The sequence below is a fragment of the Cibotium barometz genome, chromosome 38 (assembly GCF_041138505.1).
Source record: "Cibotium barometz isolate CiBa-2024 chromosome 38, ASM4113850v1, whole genome shotgun sequence".
NCBI lineage: Eukaryota > Viridiplantae > Streptophyta > Polypodiopsida > Cyatheales > Cibotiaceae > Cibotium > Cibotium barometz.
The window spans coordinates 10809347-10830384 of NC_141083.1; the positions used below are offsets into that span (position 1 = coordinate 10809347).

The 21038-nt window shown below is 44.0% G+C and overlaps 1 protein-coding gene across 2 annotated transcripts in view; it reads right to left on the reverse strand.

Moving 5' to 3' along the window:
* Window positions 1-623: 623 nt before the first annotated feature.
* LOC147616336 (26S proteasome regulatory subunit S10B homolog B-like) overlaps window positions 624-21038 on the reverse strand; it is a 53739-nt gene continuing 33324 nt past the window's right edge. Inside the window, exons 2-4 of one of the 2 annotated variants that reach the window (XM_086777062.1) lie at window positions 2976-3095; window positions 1232-1530; window positions 624-1104 (exon numbers count right to left, since the gene is read on the reverse strand). In XM_086777062.1, the coding sequence (XP_086633188.1) occupies window positions 1051-1104; window positions 1232-1530; window positions 2976-3095 (473 nt within the window). In that variant the 3' untranslated portion in view covers window positions 624-1050. Of the gene's footprint in view, window positions 1136-1231; window positions 1531-2975; window positions 3096-21038 lie in introns of both variants that reach the window. The other variant, XM_086777061.1, reaches the window with a different exon arrangement.

Here is a 21038-nt window from a genome sequence, read left to right on the forward strand (position 1 = left end):
TAATGAGATAATAAAAATTTACTATTTTTGATTGAGTTACAAAGACAAATTCACCAAAAATACATCACATGTTCACACACTATAAGATAGAAAAGAAAGATTTTCTCAATGTTTGTACACTTTTAAGTTCATAGAAGAAAAAGTATTTCACCAATCCAACTATATTCATACCATGATATTGGACTCTTACTTTTATGATTGCTTTATGAGTGAATCTACAATCTATTAGTAAGGCATTTTTTACATGGGATCAAAGGAATTTTAAGTGAGAATCCTTTTTGACTTTTAGTCTTATAGGCTTTAGGTGGGATGGATATTTTGGACTGCCTAGTGGTGAGGAATTTCGTTATGAGTTATCTTCTTAGTGATGTTTATGGATGTATGAATTGTTGTGGATTTGGGTTAGTTTTCCTTTTATTTATATAGAGAGTGAAACATAAATAGAGGGGGGAAAGAGAAATTGAGATTCATACTTACTCTGTGAGTGTTGGCGTGGAGATCTTTGTGGGTTTCCTCTCTTCAAATGTGTGTGTGTGTGTGTGTGTGAGAGAGAGAGAGAGAGAGAGAGAGAGAGAGACTTCCTTTTCTTTAAATGGTTCAAACTTCAATGTTGCTATGTGAAAGAGAATAAATTCTCTCATTTTGTATGCGGGCTTGACCTATGAACAATGTCTATACAAAAGTGACAATTCTATTTAGCAGTGTAGATGTTGATATAGCAATTTGGTTGCAATAGCAATAAAATCACTTGCGCATGTCTAAGGAATCTTTATGTAAATATGATGCTTTCTTGCGTATGAGCTTCAGTAGCTAAATATAGAGCTAGCTCAATGATGCCACTAACCCTCAAGTAATGCTTTGATATTACTTGTTGATTATGATGTTAGGATAGCTTAGAGTGGATAGAAGAAGGCTGGCACTCTCCCAATGTATTTATCCACTATAGCACTTGACACAACCTATGGGTATATTCAGGTTTTGATTTGATAAAGAGACATAGCAGAAATGTAGAGATTCTGGCTGCTGTCGCTAAAGCAGTAAAGCTGACCTTCAGGAAATTTGCATCGATGTTACTGGCAATGGCTCTAGCCAGTAACGTCTTGCCTGTTCCAGGGGGGCCGTAAAGGAGGACACCCTACATCAAAATCAGCTTCACTTTGTCGTACAATCGCCACACAATCTGTTACTTTTACAGCTATACCCATAAAAAAGGATGTTATTGTAGTTTTACCTTCGGTGGCTTGATGCCAACTCGAAGAAAGAGCTCAGGATTCATGAGGGGGAGCTCGATGGACTCCCAAAGCTCTCTTATTTGATCACTTAACCCACCGACTGCAGAATAGCTCACATTTCCAGGATCTTCATGCAGCATATTGTAAACCACTGGATCTACTTCACGCGCAAGGGCTCGCATTATTGTCAATGTTGTCATGTCCAATGCCACTCGAGTACCTGAAGTGAGCTTCTCTTTATCTACTTTATTCAGGCACCCAACAACATACCTTGGGCCACTGCTTGCCTTGACAATTACTGAAGCAAAAGAGCAATCATATCAATTAAACTGTTTCAGAGTTCTATAACTGGAAATGATCAAAACCATGTGTAACAACATGAGAAAGCTTGAAGGAACCTTTTTTTCTTGTTATTGTGCAGAGATAACACTCACTTCAGACCTTCAATGAAAGAAAAAGAGAGAGAGAGTACGCAGTATTCGGTCCCAAATAACCCTCTAAAAATCCCCCACCTAAACTATTGCTGTCGATGAATGGAGGACTGATTTGGGCTGAATCTGGCCCACAGTAGGACAGCTCTGGACTGCAGAGTTCTGCCTGGGAAGGTAACACAAAAGCCCACATTCCTCCTTAAAGCATGTGGGTGACTTCTACCTTGTGTTTTCTTGAATTGTGGGCTGCCTCTGGCTGCATTGGTGCTTGGGTTCTTGCAGTGCATAAGACAGGAGAGTAAGACCCCCAACTACCCCTTGTATAGGGGTTCAGGCCTGGCGGACCTGGTGTAGGGCTGGTCGTGAGCCATAATGAGGCCCCACACCTAGCCGACTTGGGCACCTTGGCCCATTGGGTCCGGCCATGGGCAGGGCCTCCTGTTGATGGGCTGTCCACAGCCGTACTCCATTGCCCCTTTCTCATGGGGTCACTAGTACCACATTCCATGGGTTCATACACACCTAGACTTGATAGACAAAAGAAAGTTGCAGATCAACTGCTGAACCTGACCAATGCAAGCCCAAGACAAGGCCAGCAAGAGGTGATGCACCATATAGTGACAAGAAGAACCTAGTTCACCATTACAACCCGGCCCGCTAAGGAAAGCCTAGCTGAACTCCAGTATAGCAGCTTCGTCCGAATGGTCAGAAGAAGAGGGGCTAACCGCTGCTCCAGGGAAATATCGTTACCAACCTGGCATCCAAGATAACAAACTGGAGTGCCACTCAAGATCCACTGAAAAGCCTCAACTGGCCTCCAAGTCGACTTGGCTGTCCAAACATCTGACCCTAGGTCTAGTAAGTGTTCCAGACATCGTTACATCATTACATCATACAAGAGGATTACATCTGGGTGTGTGTCATGGGCACAACGTTGACTTGTACAGGACTTGCACAACTGACTTAGCGGTACACCAGCGACTCGACCCTGGACAGGGACTCTCAGTGGAAATCCCTGGTGTCCTCCTGTACAGCATGTCCACATGGCATCCAAGTGCAGGAATGCACGTACCATGTGCTCATAGCTTGCATAGAGGAACTACACACATACAACCTGAAGAAAGTAGCCCATATAATGCAAAACACCACCCATATGCTCCTAGTCTAGGTCATTGACTGCATGAGAAGCCATCTACACAGTTCAATTGTGGGGAGTGTACACCATCATAGTCAGTACGCGCATTTTTTAATGATTAGATGTATGAGAAAATCTGCCTTTAAAAAAACCACAAAAGAGCTAGTCATCACCCACATCGCTCATTGTCAAGTTGGCGCAACACTTCACCAATAATTTGTCCCACACTTTGCAAAGCTTTGAGGTCATCTTCGGTTTTGTCGAAATCCTTCTTGGCTACCTTTGAATTCTCGCGCACTGCAAAAAGAAAGCCACAACTCATTTGTAAGTGCATCAACATATATCACAAGCATCTTAACAAAGACATAGAACATCCACTAAATCGTATGGTGAATGGCTAAAGTGCACAAGCAAGAGAGCACAATGGATGCTTTCACTCCATCCAAACTTAATACTTCTTGAAGAACCACCAAAGTTCAAAACAGCACATTTTGATCTTGTTACACCCCTCCACTTCTATCTACTCACCTTGTTAGACAACTGTGAACTCTACCACAGAATTTCCCAGAGAACCACAGCTGCTGATTTATCAGGGTGCTGTGGCACAATCAAGCAAAACACCCGAAACCCAAGCATGGAGGAGCCATATATCATCAATGTAATAACCATGGCCATTAAATGCATTATTGCCCAAGGCAAAATGCTAATCAAGCTAGCAACAATGCTCTACAATTAACCCCGAGGAAAAAACCTCAGTCATCACAGAAATTTTATTGTGCAAAATGATAAACGCCCTCAAGTAAACCTTATTAGTGTAGCCAAGACTTGTTAAGGATGTTGTGAAGGTAGTTATGTGACACACGTCTCTTATGGTGCCACGTGGCAGCCAGGTGGCACTGCCGCAATGATGGCAGCTGGGCAGCAAGTGCACAAGGTGGCCAAGCCTAGAAGGCAGTCGAGCAACAGGTCGGCCAGCGTTTACAGGTGCATACCTGGTCGGGCAAGCCATGGGCGGCCCACATGTTAACACCATTGTTGCATTCCGTACTCGTACAAATTCATACAATTTGTACAGTATGTCATTCCATACGTGGTATGGAAAAATTTAAAGTTTTTCTTTTCTCCCTTACTCATGTTTGGGTAAAAATGAAAAATTGTCCCTTAATGTTCTAGAAACCCATTCGCTGCATTCTGTTGTCAATTCCCTCTTCAATTTTTCAAATTTCTCCCAGCCCTCAACCAAGCAAAAATGACTGCAATTCAAGCCATCCAACCAGCAACACTCCCAACTTCCCTCAATTTCACCAAAGTTTCCCACTTTTTCCAAGTCTCCTAATCCCCAATTTCTCCAAAGCCCATGCAATTCCCATTAATTTTCCTTGATTCCCTTCAATTTTCCCCAAGTCTTCCAATTTCCCAAATTAATTGCATTTTTCAAATTTTTCCTTTTTCTGTTTATATTTTTTTACAATATTTTAAAAAAGAAAAACTTAGTACTTATCTTGATATGTATTTTGCATACTCGTTTTGTAGACTCCATATCACACCGTACCTAAAGTGCTCAACCACCTTGGTGAAAACGTAATTATTGTGGCTCGGTGTGGGCAATTATAACAGGCTCACAATTAATAAATGTGGCTGAACAATAATTTTGACGCATATAAATCATAGTTGTCAAAACGGGCCATTGGAGACAAGCAAACGGCGTTCTCACATGTGGAGCCTACACGCGTAGTTCGAAACGACATGTCAACGTGAAATTGCCAACTTGTCAAAACGTGAAGGTCTTACACGTTCACAAACGTCAAACGTGCTTTTAAAAAACGGGGGCCCAACCTTTATTAAAAAAACGGCGTTGACCATTTAAAAAATGGGTCCTTCTAAAAACGGGGCAGTCTTTAATAAACACAGCCAGCTACTAGTTCGCAACTAAAAAGGGCTTCCACCTTACAGAAAAATGGACTGTCATCTAAGCAATCCTTTGCCTTTTTTTTTAAGAACGTTTTTTTAAAACTCTAATAGCTCTGGTTTTTTGTGAGCTTTGCCTTTTTTTTAAAATGAGTTAATATCGAGCTGTTATGTTTCACACACACACACACACGAACATGCTTCACTCTCTCTATATCTCTCTCTCTCATACACATAAACACCCAGACGAACATGCTTTGCTTTGTTTCTTTCTCTTTCCCATAGCTTTGCATGGAACCTCAATGTATGTGTAGAGGTTGTGTCTCCAAGAGAATCTACATTCAAACAGCACATTGCCATTGCACACTTCTCCTGAAGGGCTCTTTAACCTTAGACAAAGCTATTCGCAAAAGAGCCTTGAAGTGCAAGTGCTTGCCAATTTTGTTCTCGAAGGACTCAGAGTGCTTACATCTTAGGGAGAGGCGGCCTTGGAGTGAGAGAACCCAGGCCCCAATTTGGAGACAAACTCAAGCACGGGCTGCACAAGCCTCAACGTTGCCCGAGTAGTTTCATCTTAGGCATTCTTCAAATGGCACCTGGAGACAACTCGGGATGGTGGCGTCATGTCACACCACCATACAAGAGTTTCCCAGCGGTTCAAGAAGGTTCGAATGCATTCATTGTGGAGTGCGGAAGACTGGAAATGCAGATCGTGTGCGGTGCCACTTGCTTGGCATCCAAAATGGTGGCATAGTCATCTATCAAAAAGTGCCTCCACAAAAGATGCAGGAGTACCAAACCTCAGCTGCAGCTAAAGCTTTCAAGAAAGAATTGGCAGCCGCCCCACTCTCACGTACACCTATTATCAGTGCATGCATGTCTTCTCCACCTCCTTCCGTAAGCTCAATGGAAAGTCGGCCACTTCGAAAAAGTGCAAGCAGTTGTGCTAGCACCTCTACACATCCCCAGGCAAGAAAAGTTGCAGGGTCTCGTGGTGGATTTTCAAGAGGAACTTTGAAAGATGCCTGACAGCCAGGCTTGAAGGCGAAAGCAAACGCAGCAATCGCTCGGTTTTTTTATCGGAATGCTATATCATTCTATGCAGCCCGAACCTCCACTTATCGAGAGATGGTTGATGCCATTGCTGCGGTAGGACCGGGGTATGTGTGATGCTATTCGGCACAGGTTGCTTGACGCAGAGAAGGCTGCATTGCAAGGATCATTACAACATGTGAGAGACGAGTGGTCAGCGTTTGGTGTATCTCTAATTGCAGATGGATAATCTGATACCCGCAAGCGAGGTGTACAAGAGATTCTGGGGTATTGCAGAGGCAAGACTTTCTTCGTGAAGGCCATTGACTCAAGCAAGTTTGCTGCAGCATTGTTTGAGCTTTGGGATAACAGCAGTGCAAGCTGTAGGACCTGCCAATGTGGTGCAACTCGTGGCCGATGAAGAATCATCTAACAAAGCCACAGGAAAGCAACTTACATGAAAGTACCGTCACATCTATTTCAGTTCCTACATGACTCATTGTCTTAATAACCTTCTTAAGGATGTTGAGAAGTTAGCATGGATTGCGCCTCTCATAGAGAAGGGGAAAGGCATTGTAACCTTCTTAACAAACCATCACTATCTACTTGCTATCTTTCGCAAGTTGTCTTCAAAAGACGTGCTTAAGTACTCAAACACCCGGTTTGCTTACAATTTTTTGATGTTGGAGCGCTTGTACGAGGTGAGACATGCACTGAGACAATTGGTTGTCTGTAAGGAGTGGCGGAAATCTCCGCTCGCAAGAAGTGAGGCAGCTTAAGACATGTGCATGCAGGTGTTGGATGATGATTTTTGGGAGCAGATAGACCGATATGTTGCGGTCACAAAACCCGTAGTAGCCATGATGCGATTGGTTGATGGGGTTGACCCTTGCCTTGGAAAGGTCTAGGAGGGGTGAGATAAGATGGTGGAGAAGATGGTAGATGATGCAAGAAAAGAGGTGTTCAGAGAGGTTGCAAGTACTCGATGGCAAAAGTACTATTGCCACTTGCAAGGGGCAGCTTACAAGGTGGATCCAAAATTTCAACACAGACACCAATATAGCGATGCAAAGGTGGCTGCTAGGTTGGATGATGTATTGCAGCGTTGGGTTTTGGACAAAGGCAAGCAACGCCTCATCAAAGAATAGATAGCCTCCTACAAAATAAAGGAAGGGTTTTTTGGAAGTGAGGAAGCACAGGTTCATCGCTTTCTTAGATCCAGTGCAGTTTGGTGGGAGGATTATGGAGCAAGCACTCCAGAGTTACAAGTGGCTATCAAACTACTCAGCCACGGTTGCAGCTCATAGCCATGTGAACGGCTCTGGAGTTCATTTGGAAACATAGCAAGCAAGAAGCACAATCGACTTGCTTTTGACAAGGCTGCTGATTTGGTTGAGGTGAATGCGCATCTTCATTTCCAGGAGAGCGCACAAGGAGGATTCAAGGAGAAGGCATATGTTGGATGGATTGAGACCAAAGAAGAGCAGGATGCATTGTAAGCCCAACGGGACGTGCGGTGATAGATTCTTCCATGTGTCCAAGAGATAAAGATATAGAGAGAGAGGGGAGAGAGAGAAAGGAATAGGGATCTCGCATAGTACACCACATTGAGCGGGGAACAAGCCCCGCCCCCTTTCAAGAATTTATTCAAGAACAACCATGGGCACACTAGTCAGGATCAATACAATCAATGAATACAAAGCAAATAGATATGTCGATGTAGGATATCCATGTCGAGGCATGAGATCTCTGATACCGAGCACACCGCGGAGAATGACCCACAAGAATCTCTCACCGGGCTAGTACTAGATCCAATATCCAAGTCCAAGTCCAAGTCCAAATCCAAATCCAAGTTCCAAATACAAGTCCCAAATCCAAGTCCAAAGTCTAAATCAACTCCCAAACCTCAAAGATGTCCAAGTGAACTCAATATCCAACCTTCAAGAAAATCCTCAGGAAGCTTCTCGAAAAAGCAAACACCAAGGTGGCGGATATATGAGTCTAATAGACAATTCCCCCTATTGAGGATCTAGAGGAAATGTTGGCAGCGTTGGTGGCTATGGGGGCTGCTGCAAAGGCGGCGGCGGGCGGCAACGGTGGCACTACACAAGCGGCTGCTCTCGGTGGCTGCGGCGGCTGGGCTGAGCGGCGGCGGTGGTGCAAGGAGGTGAAGCCGGAGAAGAGGTAGATGATGAAGATGATGATCTGCACAACTTTATGCACTTGATGCCAAGAGAGAAACTCAATGTGTCTTTTTATACGTGGAGAGAGCCCTTGCTTTTTGCCAAAAAACTCTAACAAAGCTTTGCTTTTGGCCTTTTGTTTTTATATTTTAATAATAATAAAATATTACTCATCTTTTGCCAAAGTTCTTGATTTACTGTCTTTTTATCTTCAAGACCTTGCTTTTTAGACCTAGAGCTGCTTTTTGAAAAAGCATCTTTTGGCTTTTTGATATGGCTCAATCTCCTCTTTCCAATGGTGCCCTTAGCTCACGGTCAACTTTGTTTGACTTTTTGCTTTTCCTAGTTTTTGTTCAAAATTGGTGCTTTTTGCTGAGTCAACTTCCTAAATCTTGTTTCCATGCTTTCATTAACCTATCCATGTGTCCAAGCATGAGTTCCATCATGTAAAATAGAGCTAGAAGGGCCAAATAGTTACATTACCTCCCTCTTATATCGCAATGTCCTCAACTGCGGACTGCAAGTGTTCCAAGCACATCCATATGTTCCATGTATATACCGTCATAAGGCCAAATGAATCTGAACTTACGAATAATTTTAAAAGAAAGAAGAGAATCACCAAAAACAAACCCAAAAAAAGGCTTAATAGAGACACCCGAGAAAAAATAATAATAATAATAGTAATAATAACTTGCAAATATAGACAAATACACAACTAAATCACACACGTCCACATACACACACAAATTCTTTATTGAAGCACAACAAAAGAATTTCTAACAAACAAGCTAAACAAATTTTTAATAACTAATTAGCAAAACAAACTTTAAATGACTAATTCACTAAAACAAAACAAGCAAAGACAAGAATACAAAAAGTGCGAACTTTACCTCCAATCATGAAGTATAAGATCATCAACTTCATCATGCATAGCATGGACTAAGTGCTACGACATCCCTACTTACGTCATCAACGCCCCAGAGTGGATGCAGGTTTACATATATATAAAAATTGTCCTAACCAAGAGGACACAATTTTTATACAGAGACCAACGAGCTAAGTTGCTATCACTTCTCTGGAGGTGAAGGACATCAAGTACATCAATGTGTTCCAAGTACATCAAGTATATCCATATAATTCAAATATTTTCCAGTACTAGCCCTGTCATGTGGGCTTGTGCATCTGGCCTTTCCCATATCTATGGTGTCATCTACTCATCTAGCAACATCTCTATGCCTTATCTTTACCAATGTCTTTGTTCTTGATGGTACCTCTTCAGGGCCTATCACATGTGTTAGATATAATAAATGCATACTTACCTTCTACAAACACTAGACAGAAGAGTCAACAAACAAGTATGCATCATTCGTGTCTACTAGGTATTCCAGGTAGTGGCCAAGTAGTCTGAAGCCTAGTGGACTATCACATGCCGTAAATCCAAGCACTGTCCACACATCAAAAACAGCACACAAAGTCAAAGAAATTCAAACATACATCAATATGCAATGCACAAGTAATGATCCTCCTATTCATGGATTGTCTTGCCCGATTGCATTGGAAACCGTGCTGAGCTATCTCGCTCCCAAGGGAAACCACTCAAACTATCGCTCAAGGCCATCTGGTCACTAGGACCGCCCGAGAGTTCATCAATAGTCATCGGGGCCATCTAGTCGCATTGACCGCCCGACTATGAAATCCTATGAAATCCATCTGGGCTATTTGGTCGCAATGACCGCCCAACTGTGAAATGCAAAACAGTCATCTAGGCCATCTGGTCACAATGACCGCCCGACGATGAAGTCCAACATATCTGGCATTGTTACCGTCCAATGGGTCATTTGGCATCGTTGCCTCCCATATACAAATCTTGCTCCTTGGGTTATCGGGCATCATTACCACCCAAACTAGAGCATGCCCAAGTAACCATTATATAAGTAGAATAATGATCAATTCCAGTCCAATATATATACAATGAAGAGGGATAGAGCTACAATCTCTCCCTCTTGAATCTGTCTTGATCGCAAGGTGTCTATATCTGTACTTCAAATACATCTAGACCAACCTCTTCCTCATATCCATTTCGCATCCAATAGTGAATGATTCTTAAATTGCAAGAGGAACTTTCTGACCACTGTCTTTCCTCTTTTTCTCACAGAATAAAACTCAATCTGTTCTAGCTCTTCCACCCCTCGTGGATCCTTCAATACAAGCTCCTCTAGGGGATAACCCTGTACATGGTTCCAATAAACTGTCAAGGAATGCATTATGTGTCCTCCAATGATCTGAAAGGTCCAACCAATAACATACATGGTTGATCTTCTTGGTAAACTAAAGAGGTTCATATACCATCATTCCCTAACTTTGGCAATCCAAAGATAAAATACATAGCAATACTCTCCCATAGAACATTCAATGGGTGCAATAATCCTACTAGCTTTCGTCGATCAAAACTTGACCATCTAACAAAACCAAACGTTCTCGAACATATTCTTTTTGCTAGGCCAGTCGAAGTAGCTTCTTGCAAACTTGAGTTGTAGTCACTTTTGGCCTCAAAATCCTCTGTCTCACATAAACGGGTTTACTTCATAAAAGAATCTTCTTGGAAGACAAGAAAAGTCACAAAATTTCCATTATACAATCTATTCCAATACATTCCTTGAAATCTTTATCTAAGACTTTCATAGGCCACAACATGGCCCTCATGGTACAAGACTGCTCCAATGCAATCTCCTGTGACAAACTTCCTGGCAGGATGTCAATCTAATGATCTTCCAATCCGTTTGGCTTCTTGCTTTGGCTTGTCAAGACAATTTGCAACCATATGTCCCTTGTTTCCACATTGGAAACACTTCCAATCTTTGGTGTATTCCTCACGTTGCTTGAGGGACAATCTTCTTCGAAAGAGTGGAGTTTTGTCCCCACTCGCATCCTTCTTCTCTTGAGACTCGGCTCTTGATGGGGATTGGTCTTTAAACTTCTTCCTTTGAGATGAATCCCGATTGCCATTCTTTGTCTCATCGTCCATCCAAGGCATGAACAAGGCCTCGGCTTGCAAAGCTTTGTCTTGAGCTTCCTCCAAAGAATTTGGACCAGCCATATAAACTGCTTCCATGAGCTTTGGTTGTAGTCCATTTACAAACTTTTGCATTTCCATTAGTGGTGGAATGGGAGTATAAGAAGTAAACTTCAAAGAAACTACTCAAAAGTTGTTAAGGTATGATGCCACATTCTCACCAACTGTCTGCTTTAGCTCATCCCATTCCTTCTGCACATCTCCTTCAAAGTTTGCAGGTAAAAACTTCTTGTTGAACATAGTCTTGAAGTCAGTCCATGTCTTCGACTCGGTCCCTTCTTGTACCACTTTTAGCCAACAATTCAAGGCGCCATCTTTCAAGTGCATGCGAACCATGCGAAGCTTTGACTTTTCGGAATAGTCGTCTCCTCCAAACACGGCATCAAATTGTTGGACAAAGGATAAAGCTTTCTAAGTATCTCGCTTTCCTCAAACTTAACGCTCTTCTCTCTCCCGGCTTAAAGTCCATCTTGCCGGTTAATGTAGGCTCCTTTGCCTTCCTTTCCCTTACATGTCCCAAAGAAGCTGCATCTGAGAAAGCAAGCCTGTTGGGGTAAAGGCATAATGCCCACCCTTATAGTGTGTACAAGCCCATAAGTTATAGTACATAGTACACTTAGTACTTTTAATGTACTAAGTGCACTATGTGTACTAGTGCAATATACATGTGTGATAGGGGAGTCACACACTCATGCCTCATGAGTTGACTTATCCCCACAACTCTCTCTCTCTCTCTTGCTTCTCTGTGGATGTCTCCCACATTAACCTAACCCTAATTCTTCCTGTTTCTCCCACACAACTGGTATCAGAGCTTAGTGATCCCTCCCTCTTCCCTCTTCTCCTTGATAGCAGGCACCGGCAGTGATGGCGGAGATGCTTGTGAATAGGCGAAGGTGACGGCAACTTTGAAGCGCACAACAGTCAGGCATTTCGTGTGAAGGGCCACCATGAGTCAAGCGCACAGGCGGGCGTCAACAGCTCGAATATGGAGTCGGCTGGCCACCTAGGCGAGTGGCGCTAGGCGAAGCTAGGCGAGCGAAGAGGCGAACTCAGGCGATAGCACCCTGGTATCGCGAAAGAACCACCAAGCGATGGCGTAGAAGGCGAACTCAGGCGAACATGGCGCCGGCTGTGCGAACTCAGGCGAATCAGAGGCAAGGCGTGTAGCGCTGGGCGTAGATGCGCTAGGCGAAAGCAGCGTGTGAACGTGGAGTTCCTGGCTACCTGCGCTAGGCGAATACGTCAACAAGCAGGCGGGCGTGAAGCGAAGGCTACCACGTCATCTGAAGTTCAGCAGCACTAGGCGAAGGCAGGCATTGGCGAACAGCGTGGAGCGAACCAGGCGAAGCAGGTCCCTCCGACTCGCCGCCCCCTCTCTGCCGCCTTCCTTCTCCCATTCCCAGCAGTCACGCTGGTCTTCTGTCGTTGTGCGTGCTGCCTCCGACAAGCCTGTGAAAGCCGACAGGCAGCTATGGGTCACGGAGCTTCATAGCAGCCAGCCATCTGAGCATCACCAACAATCTGCAGCAGCAAGAATTGCCCCCCTCTCCTGCAACAGCCTCTGCAATCAAAATTCAGCCTGCAAATTGAAGAAAAATCAGAAAATTACAAGGTATTTTCCTCAATTTTTTTTTGGGATTTGCAATTGAGCAAGTACAATCAACAATTGAGCAGATACAGGTGTCGAATTGCTCAATTTTGAGCAAAATTGGCAAAATTGGGTGACATTGGTCACAATCAGGATCAATTTGCAAGAAATTGGTCACAATCAGGATCAATTTGCAAGAAATTGGATGTCGAAATTTGGGGCTTTTGATGTAATTGTGCAATTAAGCATTCATACATGCTGTATGATGTAAAAAATCGCACATTTGGGCAAAATTGAAGCAAATTGCAGTGCAAATCAAGGGGCTTTTGTGCCGATTTGGTTGATTTGCATGCAGGCAATCGCATTTGATGCTGTGGATAATGTGTTGATGCCTTACAAGCACTCAATGTGCCTGTAAATCAAGGGGCTTTCATGTATTTGATGTATATGTGGCCAGGGGGAAGCATCGTGAACACTCTGGATGCCTTCATGTGCGTCAATGTACCATGTATGATCGAAAATTGATCTTAAATCAAGGGGCTTTTCAAGTTCGTATGCTTGTTGAGCTTGGCAAAGCAGCAGGCAAAGCATTTATGCCTTGAATCCTCAGAAATCAGCTTGCAGTCAAGGGGCTTTTGCCCAATTTCTGTTCGGGACTGTTGTATGCAGTGTACGGGACTGTAAAAGTCTGATTTTCACTCATTTGGACAGCAAGGAGAGCATTTATTGCTATTGTACCTGCTGGTACAGATTTGGCACAGCTTTGTGCAAGTTTTGGCATGGCTGTACACTGTTTTGAGTGACCAAAAGGTTCAATTTCAGCTGCTGTACTTGCCGGTACAGGTTTGGTACATCATTGGTGAGCACTTGGTACTGCTGTACAGTACTTTGGAAGAGCAACAGAGCACATTTGAGGTGCTGTCCAAAATCTGCAGCAACCAGATTTTGGTGTTTTCATCACATAAAGTGGGAGAAAAGTTGCATTTGTGCTTCCGCAGTGGGAGATAAAGCTTGGGAGAAAAACTGTGAGCACTTTGTGTGCTTTTGGTGCAGTGTTTGCACATTTTTGCAGGGAGTCAGGCATTGACAGGTTGCATTTTGCTATGGCAACCACAGGTGAGAGCTCTTCATTGCTTCACATCAAGAAGCTTGAAGGCTCGCATAATTATGATATTTGGCAAACCCAGTGCTACAATGTGTTGCTCCAGAAAAAGCAGCACAAGCCTATCAAAGAAAGGGGTGTAATGCCCGCTTCTCTTACTGCTGAAGAGTGGGAAGATATGGATGAGCTGGCAAGATCTACTATCATGTTGTTTGTGTCAGACTCGTTACTTTTCAGCATTCGTGAAGAGAAGACAGCTTGGGGAATGTGGCAGAGATTGCAGGACTTGTATGCCCAACAAAGTGCCTCAAGCAAAGTGTATTGGTTGAAGAAACTCATAGGTCTTCAGATGAAGGAAGGGGCGTCTATGGTGACAGCCCATCTAAATGAGTTTAATGGTATTGTCAGCCAGGTCATTAATCAAAAGTTGGCAATGGACGATGAGTTCAAAGCCACTTTTTTGTTATGCACTTTGCCAGAGAGTTGGGACACATTCAGGACAGCCACTAGCAATTCGAATGCTATGCTGTCATATGCAGATGTTGAGGGTGCTCTTCTTCAAGAAGAGATGAACAGGAAAAACAACTCTGTTGGAAAGTCAAATGCAATGAATGCACGTGGGAGATCCCAGCAAAGGGGGAAAAGCCAAGAAAGGGGAAGGAGCAAGTCTCGCTCCAAAAAGGATTTGGAATGCCATTATTGTGGCAAGAAGGGACACATTAAAAAGCAATGCTACAAATGGAGAAATGATCAAAAAGAAAAGGGAAAAGGCAAAGACAAAGAGAAAGATGAAGCCAAAGATGTAAAGCCAAAGGGCAAAAGTGGAGTCAAGATTGAAGAAATCAATGTGTCACATGCAGATGGCAGTGAGGATGAGGTCCTATTTACTTCTTCACTTGATGCCCATTCACTTCTTACAGGTGGTCATGGTATGCACTCATGGATCATTGATTCAGGTGCCTCCTTTCATGTCACAGGTTGCAGAGACTTGTTTGTCAGGTATACTGCTGGCAATGAAGGAGTGGTTTATTTGGGTGATAACCATGCATGCAAGATTCTTGGCAGAGGTGATGTGAGGCTTGTATTTTCAGATGGCTCACAGCTTATGCTCCATGATGTCAGGCATGTGCCTGAGATCAAGAAGAACCTGCTTTCTACTGGACAGCTTGATGATGCTGATTATGTTACCACATTTGGTAGTGGAAAGTGGAAAATTAGTAAGGGCTCACTGGTTGTTGCCAGAGGCTCTAAGGTGGACACTCTTTACTTCATGCATGCAGGTGTTTGTCACCATGCTAATGTAAATGCAACCGAGCTGCCGGAAATTTCTATGTGGCATAGCCGGTTGGGACACATGAGTGTCAAGGGAATGGAGCAATTGTCTCGTTTGGGTTACTTGCCTTCTCTAAAGTTTTCAAGTTTTCAGTTTTGTGAGCATTGTATATATGGTAGGCAACTACAGTGCCCCCACAAGAAAGCTCTTGGACAGAAAGATGCTCAGTTAGAGCTTGTGCATACAGATGTATGTGAGATGCCTCAGCTTTCTTTGGGAGGGGCAAAATATTTTGTGTCTTTTATAGATGATGCCACACGCAAGGTGTGGGTTTATCCTCTTCGTTTGAAGAGTGATACATTCTCAGTGTTTGAGAAGTTTGTTGCTCTTGTTGAGAATCAAACTGGCAAAACACTGAAAGCTTTGCGTTCCGACAATGGTGGAGAGTACATGTCCAAACAGTTTCAGGACTTTTGTGATGCTAAAGGCATCAAGAGGGAGCTCTCTACTCCTTATGATCCTCCACAAAACGGGACAGCAGAGAGGATGAACAGGACCATTCAGGAGAAGGTCCGTTCTATGTTGTCACATGCTGCATTACCTCATGGTTTTTGGGCTGAAGCTGTTATGACAGCCGTTCACCTTATAAATAGGTCACCTAACACGAGGCTTGGTGGGAAAGTGCCAGAGGAAGTATGGACAGGGAAGCCTCCGTCATACAAGCACTTGAGAGTGTTTGGTTGCGTTGCGTACGTGCACATACGCAGGGAAATGCGCACCAAACTTGATCCTAAGTCTCACAAATGCATATTCCTAGGATATGGTGACAGAGGTGAAATGGGGTATAGACTTTGGGATCCCGTGAATAGAAAGATCATACACAGCAATGATGTCATTTTTGATGAAACATGCATGTATAAGGAGCCTGCAAGGCAACAGGAGCCTGGCAGAGTCATCTTTGATGATGATGGACATCATGGACAACAACAAAGGGCTGTAAATCAGCCATTACAGCAGGAAAACCAGCCCTTAAATGGTGCTGAAAATGGTCCAAATGGACAGCCAGAGATGACAGAAGATATCCCTATGGATATACCACAGTTGGAGGAGATACCGGGCATGATATTTCAGCCTTATGGCATGGAACAGGAGCCACCAATGGGTGATATGCAGGCTGGACAGCAACCTGCAAATGATGGTCATTGGGTACGGAGGTCTACTAGACCCTCTAGAGCCCCTGACAGGTTTGTTCCAGGGGTTGACTACTTGATGCTTACTGACTGTGGGGAGCCCTCATGTTATAAGGAGGCTTTACAGAGGGCAGACAAAGCTCTTTGGGAGCGTGCCATGAAGTCAGAGATGGATTCTCTGCATAAAAATGGAACTTGGAAGTTGGTGCATTTGCCTGCAGGCAAGAAGGTTTTGCCATGCAAGTGGGTTTACAGGCTCAAAGTTGCACCAGATGCAAAGCCAAGATACAAAGCCAGGTTAGTGGCTAAGGGCTTCAAGCAGGAATATGGTGTGGACTTTGATGAGATCTTCTCTCCAGTGGTCAAAATGACCACACTTAGAGCTGTGTTAGCTTTGGTTGCGCATGATGATCTGGACTTGATTCAGATGGATGTGAAGACTGCTTTTCTTCACGGTGATCTCCATGAGGAGATATATATGCAGCAGCCAGAGGGTTATGCAGTAAGTGGAAAGGAGAAGCTTGTATGCAAGCTGAAAAAGATGCAAGCTGAAAAAGAGTCTTTATGGGCTCAAACAGGCACCAAGGGAATGGTATCATAAATTTGATACATTCATGAAATCTCAAAAATTCAGGAGAAGTGACATAGATCACTGCTTGTACACCAAGAAAGCTTTGGATGGCAGTCTATTGATCCTCATCTTGTATGTTGATGATATGTTGATTGCCGGGAAATCTCGTAAAGAGATGGATGCCTTGAAGAAGAGGCTGCATGAAACCTTTGATATGAAGGATTTGGGTGATGCTAATCACATCTTGGGTATGCGGATACTTCGGGACAGAAATCAGCATGTGTTGTATTTGTCTCAGAAGGAATACATTGGCAAAGTCTTGCAGAGGTTCAATATGGACGGGGGGAAGAAGACTAGTACTCCTTTGCCTCCATATGTGAAACTCAGTGCTATGGACAGCCCACAGTCGGATAGAGACAGGGCTAATATGGCCAAGATTCCGTATGCTTCAGCTTGTGGCAGTCTCATGTATGCCATGGTTGCTACTAGGCCGGACATTGCATTTGCAGTGGAAGTGGTTTCTAGATACATGGCTAACCCTGGCAAAAAGCATTGGGAAGCAGTGAAAGGTGTCATGAGATACCTGAAGGGCACACAGGATATGTGCATATGTTTTGGCAAACAGGATGCATTAGTGCATGGTTACACGGATTCGGATTATGCTGGTCATCCAGATAACCGGAAGTCTACTACCGGTTATGTGTTTACATTCACAGGAGGTGCTGTGTCATGGATATCCAGGATGCAGAAGTGCACTGCCTTATCTACTACAGAGGCCGAGTATATTGCAGCCACAGAGGCTTGCAAGGAGGCATTATGGCTATCTCGGTTAGTGGTTGATTTGGGTTATACAGGGGATATTCCATTGTTGCATTGTGACAGTCAGAGTGCCATCCAGTTGGCAAAGAACCCTGTCTTTCATGCAAAGACGAAGCATGTGGATGTGAAGTATCACTTCATCAGAGAGGTGATAGAGAACAAGCAAATTCAGCTTGTTAAGATTCACACGGATGACAACCCGGCTGATCTGTTGACAAAGAGTTTGCCTCCGAAGCGGTTTGCTCATTGCAGACACTTGACGGGCATTGGATGAGGCCAGTTTCAGCCTTGATATGGCCTTGTATATTATCATGTACATGCTGATTTTTTCTTTTCCTTTACTTAAGGGCACTTTGCCTTTAAGTGGGAGGTTGTTGGGGTAAAGGCATAATGCCCACCCTTATAGTGTGTACAAGCCCATAAGTTATAGTACATAGTACACTTAGTACTTTTAATGTACTAAGTGCACTATGTGTACTAGTGCAATATACATGTGTGATAGGGGAGTCACACACTCATGCCTCATGAGTTGACTTATATCCCCACAACTCTCTCTCTCTCTCTTGCTTCTCTGTGTATGTCTCCCACATTAACCTAACCCTAATTCTTCCTGTTTCTCCCACACAAAGCCTGGGGATAGGCTCCATGTTTCCTCCACAAGAAATAGACCGGGCAGCTCTAGATCCTTCTGTAATGGTGACTCCTTTGGCTCGAAGACAGACTTTAGCAGCTTCAACTCCTTCGGCTTCGGTGGCTCAATCCTTGATGAAATCTTCAAACATTCGAGCCGTTCTTTGGTCTTGTTCCTTCTTGGCTCTCCAAACAAGGAATTCTTCATCTTGGAGAAACTGTCAAAACTGCTGAAAATCTCGGTACTCTACTGATGTCATGGTTGCTGTCTCATGAGAAAGACTGTCAGTCTTGGTTCCCATCTTGAAGTCCTAGATTGGCCTCATAATTGTTCCCTTCATTACGCCCTTGGTCTCCCTCTACTCTTGACATGGCTTTGTCACCCCAAGAAAGTTTCTTCAAGAGAAATCCTGCTCTTATACCACTGTAAGCCTAGCGGGGCTGTGACAGATTCTTCCATGTGTCCAAGAGATAAAGATATAGAGAGAGGGGAGAGAGAGAAGAGAATAGGGATCTCGCACAGTACACCACACTGAGCAGGGAATAGGCCTTGGCCCCTTTTACGAATTTATTCACGAACAATCCACGGGCACGCTAGCCAGGATCAATACAATCAATGAATACAAAACAAACAAATATGTCGATGTAGGATATTCAAGTCAAGGTCGATGTCGAGACACGAGATCTCTAATGCCGAGCACACCACAAAGAATGACCCACAAGTATCTCTCATCGGGCTAGTACCAAAAACAATATCCAAATCCAAGTTTGAAGTTCCAAATATAAGTTCCAAGTACAAGTCCCAAATCCAAGTCCAAAGTTTGAATCAACTCCCAAACGTCAAAGATGTCCAAGTGAACTCAATACCCAATCTTCAAGAAAATCCTCAGGAAGCTTCTCGAAAAAGCAAACACCAAGGTGGCGGAGATATGAGTCTGATAGCCAATTTCCCCTGCTGAAGATATGGAGGAAATGTTGGTAGCGTTGGTGGCTATGGGCGGCACTGCAAAAGCAGCGGCAGACGAGCTGAGCGGCGGCAATGGCAACAGCTCTGGACGGTGGCGGCCAGGCTGAGCGGCGGCCGAGCTGAGTAGCAACGATGGCGCAAGGAGGTGAAGCCGGAGATGATGAAGAAAATAATCTCCATAACTTTATGCACTTGATGCCAAGAGAGAGACACAATGTGTCTTTTTATACTTGGGGAGAGCCGTGAGCCAGGGAAAACACTGGCAAGAGGAGACCGAGTCAGACCAAAAAGCTAAAAGCCGCTTTCTCAAAAATCAGCTCCAAGGCCGTAAAGCAAGGCCCTTAAGTTAGAAAAGTAAAGTTAAAGAACTTTGGCAAAAGTGAGTAATATTTTATTATAAAGTGGAAAGCAAAGGGAAAAAGACGTGTAAAAGCTTGGTCAAGCTTTTGGCAAAAAGCAGAGCCCTCTTCAAGTATTAAAAGGCTTGAACCTCTCTTGTAGCATCATGAAGGATCGTGGAGTGTGTGAATACCATCTTCATTGTTATCATCACCATCATCAAGCTTTTGAAAAGCACCCTCTTTCTGTGCAGTATGCACCTATGCGCACTACCTGCCTCCACCACAACCTTCGCCTTCTCCCAGCGGGTTTTCAAGGCGGATCACTTGCAAGGACAGCACACATGTGCTAAGCGTTGATATCTGAGGCTCCCAGGCTGAAAAGCATCCTTCTTACATGATGTTTTTGACTGAAGTACTGACCCACAGTGAAACCGGCCTTCAGAGACTTGACAGGCCGTGAGCACAACTTAATCACACTTAAAACTCTTTATGAAGTGGAATAATAAACTTTGCAGAAGAAGAAGAAAAAGAGATGGAGCTAGAGCGCTCCTACACACAAGAGACCGATAGGCCCCAAAGCGTGGCGCCGCCTCTCTTGAAGTCGGCGTAGCCTTTGTACAACTTCCGAGAAGAGAACTCCTTGCTTCACGTAGACGGAGTCTCCTTGAAGCTTTCACCCAAATTTGTTGTGTGATACAAAGAGCCTCGGCCCCCCTTTTTATACAAGTTTTGGCAAGCTCGGACAAAATAAACTCTCCTCAGGATCTCTGAAAAGATCACTGCTCTCCTCCAAATAACTGTAAACTCTTGTCACAAAAGAAAGTCTCCACAGATACAACACAGCTCTCGAAACTGATCCTCAAGTGAAGTAGCTGGAGAAAGGCCCCCTCTGAGTGTAGAAAACTCCTGTGGGAAGCAAAATGCAGCCAAAACACTGCTATCCAGCAAAAAATAGCACTCCACCGCCAACAAAAGGCAAGGAACATGTAGAAACCGGGAAACCGTGTAGGCCATGAACAAAACACAAGTATAGATGCTCCAAAATCAGCAAAACGCTGACTGAAAACTGAAATTCAGAATCCTCCTCAAGTACCAAACTGCCTCCAAAACCACAATCCAATCAAGAAACCCCCTCTGCAAGTGATCTGTGTCCACTGGAGAAGAAAACGCAGCCAAACAAGGGCTACAAACCTGAAAATTCAGGCCAACCACTGTCCACACCTCCTATGACGAAAAATGCTAACGAGAAGGTACCTTCGGGTCCAACGGATGAAGTCCAAGTGAAGGTAGAGCTACCAGCAAAACCAGTTCAAAAAAACGCAGCAACCATGACTGCAAAACTGAAAACGCAGAGGTATAAAGGGCTGAATATGGAAACGCTAAAGCCTCATACCAAGAACTGCTGCAGAGAACAATCAGGGGGTGGGAGAGATGGCACAAGATAACCAGAAAGGATAGGCAAAAGGGAGCCCAGAGAGCTCCAAGATCAGGGCTGGGAAAGCAAGCCCAAACAGGCAAAAAATGCAGCCTGTTTGGGACAGCTATGTTGCTGTCCAGACCTGA